The sequence below is a fragment of the Oncorhynchus tshawytscha genome, linkage group LG09 (assembly GCF_018296145.1).
Source record: "Oncorhynchus tshawytscha isolate Ot180627B linkage group LG09, Otsh_v2.0, whole genome shotgun sequence".
Taxonomy (NCBI): Eukaryota; Metazoa; Chordata; class Actinopteri; order Salmoniformes; family Salmonidae; genus Oncorhynchus; species Oncorhynchus tshawytscha.
In genome coordinates, this window is record NC_056437.1 from 56,841,730 (window position 1) to 56,848,740 (window position 7,011).

At 40.1% G+C, this 7,011-nt stretch overlaps 1 protein-coding gene across 1 annotated transcript; it reads left to right on the top strand.

Annotated features, from left to right (window-relative positions):
• The first annotated feature begins 2,575 nt into the window (after positions 1 to 2,575).
• LOC112259393 (insulin) lies at positions 2,576 to 3,834 on the top strand. Its single transcript, XM_024434099.2, has 3 exons — positions 2,576 to 2,646; positions 3,055 to 3,241; positions 3,537 to 3,834. Exons 2-3 carry the CDS (start codon positions 3,067 to 3,069, stop codon positions 3,677 to 3,679), a joined length of 318 nt encoding a protein of 105 aa, XP_024289867.1. The 5' UTR covers positions 2,576 to 2,646; positions 3,055 to 3,066; the 3' UTR covers positions 3,680 to 3,834.
• Positions 3,835 to 7,011: the final 3,177 nt, after the last annotated feature.

The window sequence follows — 7,011 nt, forward strand, 5'->3', positions numbered from 1 at the left end:
TGAGAAAATGTCATTTTTGAGAACTCAACTGAGACTCTAGTCCTTGAGCTTTCGACAATGTCTTAAAGTGTTCCATATTTTTTTAATGGAATATTACCTCAAATGTATTACGCTATTAATTAAATAGATGTCCTTCCAAAACATTATAATTAATGATGATAAAAAGCAGCTTTTCTCAGTGCCCCTGCTTGGCCGGTTAGAAAACAACAGAGTGGTTTGGGTATGTACTGGTAAAAATTGTCAATGAGACATGTATACCCTTGGTTATTCAAATTAGCTCCCACGTGGAGGCACTGGGCAGACTGTCCGATCCCAGCTGCACCAAGTCAAATAGTAAGGATGGATTCAGGAAACGCACGATGGAACTACTAGGGCACAATAAATGCAGAGTGATTATTTCACAAGCGTGAGTCGTTTCTGTCCTTTGGTTTGTCACTCTTCGTGAAGCCAGCTATCTAGCTACTGCTTCCACCTATATCAACAGTTAACTGCTTCTAAACAGCCAGCAGGCCAACTCTTTCAAACTGCATAATTTCAAATAGAAGTGACTGGCGAGAAAGTTGCTTCATATACTTTGTCCTTTTTCTGACACAAGCTGCGAATAGCTTGGCTTGCTAGCTAGCTTTTTTTGTGTGCAGTGAGTATGCACTCCTGAGCCTGTCTCTAGAAGGATCTACCTAGCAAACAGGGGACATCCTAAGCACGTTAGGCGCCACTTGTGGGGGTCGTAGAGCAAAATGGAGACCACCATCGTGAGAGTGGTAGTTAATAGTTTGTAGGTGAAACTATTCAGACTCTACAGATGTTTTCACAAGAAGACCGATTTCTGGGATGTCTCACCGCTCTAGCTCTGCCACCTTTTAACCCTTTAACCCTTATCCTAACCCTAAACGTAACCCTTACCCTAACCCTAGCCCTAACCTTAACCTAAACCTTATTATAAACCTAACCCTAACTGTAACCTTAGCCAGCAGTTGCTTATCAACCGATAGTTTGTTGATAGTATGATCATATGTAGAACATCTACAGATGGAAAATCCAGACTATCCAAATAAAGTTCAACCTTTTTTGGGTGGGGAGAGTATGTTTCTTTACGACCAACGGGTGACGTCCCCGGAACAAGCCGGGAACTAGACAAAAACCTCCACGGGACCATGATAGAACATTCTAAGAGCATCCTATAAAAGTGCTTGAGGATTTCCCTGGAAGTAACCAGGAACTAGACAAAACCTCCAGGGGACCATGACAGATCATCCCAAGAATGTCCTAAAAATGTCCTCAGGGACGTCTCCGGGACAAACCGGGAACTAGACAAAACCTGCCGGGGATCATGACACAGCATCCTGACCATTTCGGGACAGAGAAAATGTGAAAACATTTTTAAAGCTGCTGGGCCAATCACATACGGGCCTGTCTCGGCCAAAGAGGATGGTCGCATTATTCAAACAATTTGTGTGTTTTTTAACAGTTTGTTTAAAAAACAAGTTTGAGATGGGGTTCTACTCAGTGTTTTTCTCGAATGTGTGATTTGGCCACAAGTACAAGTAAAGGACAACAACATGATTTGGGTATGAGCAGTATATTATAGTATATTATTTTAAAAAATTAAAATAATTTACTTTAAGAAAAGCTAAAAAAATCCATAGAACCTTTAGCCATCATTTCTACTGACAGCAGACTTGAGAGAGGAGGGGGGAGTCAAAGGTTGTGTTCTGTGAGACAAGTGTAACACCTGCTGGTACTCAGCAGTACTACTGGAGGGGATGCTGATGCGATGCATCCCACTTGCAGTAGTTTTAGCTCTTTTAGAATACAATTTTGGGGATAATATTGTGCAATATAGAAGGAGGCCCGACAAAAACAGAATCAAATATTATGCACTGCACACCTTTTCATCGGAATACTGGAGGTTGTTGGGTCAATATTGCTGTTGCCTCATCAAGACCAACTAAATGTAGTTATGACAACTACATTGAAACATTATACAAATGAATGTTCTTGGAAAGTTCATTCCTCATCACACTGACTGATCCAAGAGTATGTTTTTTATATTGCCGTCATTGTAAAGCTAGCCATGACAAGAACTTAGTGAGTGCATCATGGAAAAAGTTGTCACAAAATGATCTGACTCTGTTAATGGGCAATGTGTCAACATGAAATATCCCACTAACATCACAACAGGAACTTCACCTCCAAAAACTGATGCAAAGGACACTCATTGAGTCACCAGCTGTCTCTCACTATCTTCTTCAAACAAACACCTCATATGCTCTTTAGCATAGCTGAATCAGGAGCAGGTAGACCATGCACAGGTCATCCATCCCTGGAATCGTCTGTATATCTCAGACACAGGTCACATCAGTTATGTCCGATTCGCTGGCCCTCTGCTTGGTCCACTAATGTCACTTAGTAAGACAAACATGCCTAACGAGGCGAACAACTGAATTGCCACTTACCATTTGATTTCATTGAGAGACTTCTCTTTTTTCCGCTGACACTGGCAAAGACCACAGGCCCTTGTTCCGAGACCCGTCTGCTCCAGGGGTATAAATGGGGGGAGGACCTGGTGTTCTGCCTCAACTAATTCTTCCCTCAGCATTTTTGCTACTCTTCTACAGAGCTTCTTCACCACCACAAACTCCATAGGCAAGAGCTTGGGGGTCTATGTGTTTCACTGGAGGATTGGGAACGACAGTAGGGTTAGCGTGGTAGATTTTGGGGATGTAAATGTAACTAGAATATGAAAATGCCTCAGAACTCTTACCATTTTTATTGAACAAATGTATTTCTATGTACTATGTACTTGACTTAATCTAGAACCAAATAACTGTAGTTTTGTTGATGTAGGTATATGGTTTATTTTAGAACATACTGAATGACAATATATCAACAGGATATATTACAGATTTCTCTATGGGTCGTCAGTATTACACAAAATGAGTAATATCAATCCAAGAACTAGAATAGAGATTGTTCTCATACATTGCATGAAGCTCCCATAGTGTACTGTAAGCAGTGTGAACTTATCTGTTTCATTGTGTTTCCCTCATCCAGCCTACCATCACCATGGCCTTCTGGCTCCAAGCTGCATCTCTGCTGGTGCTGCTAGCGCTCTCCCCCGGGGCAGACGCTGCAGCTGCCCAGCACCTGTGTGGCTCTCACCTAGTGGACGCCCTCTATCTGGTGTGTGGAGAGAAAGGATTCTTTTACAACCCAAAGAGAGATGTGGATCCCCTTATAGGCAAGACACCTCTAGCACTGTCTGAATTCAAAAGACTTCATAGCTGCTCGACAACTCAACTTGATCTAAGACCACAAGCTACTTTACTGTTTTTGTGTGTGTAGAAATGGCATGTAGGAAACTCATGATCACTATGAATAACAATGTTGTGGAACAATGTAGAACCTACAAATATTGAAATGAATGTGAAGGCAATGATGAGATACAGGGAAAGGCATATACAGTAGTCCATACAACATATGCTGGTTTATGTTGTGCTATAGCACTCACTCAATATATTTTTCTCCTCTTGCAGGGTTCTTCTCTCCAAAATCAGCAAAGGAGAACGAAGAGTACCCCTTCAAAGACCAGATGGAGATGATGGTAAAGAGAGGTATTGTAGAGCAGTGCTGTCACAAGCCCTGCAACATCTTCGACCTGCAAAACTACTGCAACTGAGACCTGTCGGACCACTTAGCCTGCGTTCACCCACTGCCACGCTCAAATTCTCAGAGACAGCATCCTACTTCAAAGATTTGCAAACATGGAGTGCAAACAAGAAAAGGTCTAGATGTGTTTTATTTTTCCCCAGAAAATAAAGTTTTATGAAATTAGCAAGGGCTTTGAGTTTTCCTTTTGTGAATGGGCCTTAGGTTCTGAGTAGGCTACTATGGCTTCTGTGCAATTTGTGGTTTTGAGTTTACATGATATTGTAAATGCATATTGTGGTAATTCAGCCATATTCATATCATGTCCTCTTAGTTGCCTCGATTGTGTTACTATGCAGCTAAGAGGGCCTTGCACAATGACCATTTTGTTCCCCTTTTTTCTCCCAGTATTGCATTATTTTGACTGTCTACCTTATCATAATCAACTAATATTACAGTATTTTCAAAGACATTATGCTCTTTGCTAACATCAGTCAGTGTTTTTGAGATAGGTCTATGCACAGCTTCATTCACCTTGCTACTGTGCTTGGTTGATTCACCATCATGTTATAGCTCTCAGACAAGCGTTTGGTTTGTGAAACTTTATTTAGTATTTGCTAATTATTATGCATTTTTCTGTCTTTAAAATTCATTCATTACTCAGTTCTGAAATCTTAATCACGTGGGCCCAGTTTTTCAAAACTTTTAATCTGGATCTGAGTGATCCGGATTCAGATCGATCGGGCTGTTTTTTAGAAGAAAAGAAAACTGATATAACCCTCTCACCAAAGGCTCAGATAAATCAGCATGGAAATAATCATGAAAACGATTAACTTGTATGAAATTGACTCGTTAGGGGGGAAATGAGAAACTAGGGATATTTAGATAATAGATATTTAAAATGACAAACACACACGGAATACAATTTGATTGGGATGTGTTATTACTGTTATGAAAAAAGACGATCAGAAATACAATACAATATAAAAAAGAATAAATAAAACCCCCAGGTATTAGAGTACACTCTTAAAACTCAGTCACTGACACTGTTCAATCTAGCTTGCAAGCTAATGTTGGCGCGCAATGTCAATAGAAGACGAATGATTCTGCGAAGGAATGGGAAAACAAATGTTACTGGGAAACCATGTAGGCTTTCTGTTACATGTAGTATAGCAAAGTAATTTTCAGTTTGGATTGCTGCCACTAAAATGCCACAGTAATCCTTACAAAAAAAGTAGGAATGTTCGTTCAAATCGCTAACATGTTACATGCTCGCCACAGACGGAAGCCTTGTTGAACTTACCTCCGGTTACACTAGTTCACATGAACGTAAACGTCAAAATACTTAAGTGGATGGTACATTAAAGAATTAAAACCACACTAATTCTTAAACTATTGGCATGTTGTTTCTTTGAAGCTTGCACATGGAAGTAGTACAAGTGTTTGATGCGATGCAAACAACAGGCTTCATCAAAATAAGCATGCCCTCATGACAAGTAAACTAGTGTAAAGAACATCATGTACAAACACAGGAAATGTGTCAATCCTTGTTTTCTGTTGCCTAGAGTATCTAACCGGGATGTAAGGGATATTCAGAGTATTACCCAATCCACTTGTATATGAAGGAGACATGTCTCACTATAGGAGCACACATCACATTAGGAACTCCAGGTGTGTCAGAGGTCAGTAGTGTAGGAGCTTTCTTAGTTATTTGAGATATTCTTATCTCTGTTTCTGCTTCCTCCCTTTCTTCTGGGTTCTCTTCAACTAGGTCAGATTCCTCAACCTACAGTCATTTGTTTCTGTTGCTTCTTCCGCTTCATTTCTTTCTTCAGTGGACTCATTTTCTTTCCTCCTGACCTCGCCACAGGTTCTCTGGTCATTACATTCTAAATCCAAACTGAAAGGTTCTGAAATTTCTTCATCTTCTCTGTCTTGAAAAGTTGTCTTCATCTTCTGAATCAACATCTTCAGATTTCTCTGGATTTTTCACATCCTCTTCCAGTTTTTCTTCTTCACTTGAAGTACAGGCTTGTTCAATTCCAGTTAATTGTTCTTATTTTCTTTCTTTCTTCTTCTTGGCAGAGTTCTTCGGCTCTGTGTTGGATCAACGTCAGCCACAGATTCTAGGCACACTTGCATTGCTAGCAGTAACAGGTAATTCCGATGAAGGATTTGGGGATTTGGGGATTTTCTGGCTTCAACCGAAATGCAGTTAAGTTGAATTATTGATTGTATGTTTGTTTATTCCATGTGCAACTCTGTGTTGTTGTATTTGTAGAACTACTTTGTTTTATCTTGGCCAGGTCGCAGTTGCAAATGAGAACTTGTTCTCAGCTAGCCTACCTGGTTAAATAAAGGTGAAATAAAAAAATAAAAAATAAAAGTTTGGCATTTGACTTTCAACAACATGCGGCGTAGAGGCCCAGCAATCTGCCAACTTGTGATTTCCTTTCAGTCCTAGATTCCGTATCAGGACTCTGTCTCTGGCGAATCTTGATCATTTCCTGTGTTCTCTATGTTCTGTTTTTCCTGCAGTGGTCTCTGAGAGTTTGAATACAGCTTGCAACTCTTTATGTCAGACTTTTCTGATGCACCATCACTCAAGACTCCAAAGCATAGATCTACAGGTAACCTTGCTTCACGGCCAACATGATACAGAGAATTTCCGGTTGCTTCGTTCTGAGTGCAATTGTACAAATATACAAGATGTCTCAGGTTGAGGATCACCATAAAGGTTCAATTCTGATTCTTAGTAGGAAAGACAAGCATGTTTTATACAGTGATCTGTATTGACTAGGACATTTGCTGTCTTACTGGAATCTGGTTCAATAGACAGGAAATCCATGCAGACAACATCCAAAGGTCCGTCACCATGTATATGAGACAAAGGAGCAACTATTTTGAGTAGTCTTTCTATGGATACAGCGAGCACAGGACATGCAGTAGTCTTTGACCTCTGGTTTAATATATGGCCACTAGAAACGGTCTCTTACTAATCCATAAGTATTGTCAAAACCCCAGATGACCTGAGTCATCATGTAGTGTCTTCAACACCGAACTTCTCTGGCAGAAGTAGCTGAGTTCAGTGAGGTCTGTTTGGAGGATTTGTATGGCAAAATATATCGCAAATAGAAATACAATATGGATGGTGTTAAGAGATAGATAGGAGGGGTTGAACGGAGCTGATGGGTGAGACTAATAACAACAAGAATACAAATGTAAAAGATATTGAGTCTGTAAAATATATATATGTTCAGAACTTTGTGAAGTTATATAGCAAATATAAATCAAACTGGATGGACATCAGAAATAGATGGGAGAGGTGGAGGTTAGAGGAAGGCCAGGACTAAAAACAAACAA

Excerpts from the sequence above, each read along its gene's own strand:
- LOC112259393 (XM_024434099.2), top strand. The coding sequence starts at position 3,067 with ATGGCCTTCTGGCTCCAAGCTGCATCTCTGCTGGTGCTGCTAGCGCTC. Across the intron at positions 3,242-3,536 it reads AGATGTGGATCCCCTTATAG|GGTTCTTCTCTCCAAAATCA; the intron begins GCAAGACACCTC and ends CTCCTCTTGCAG.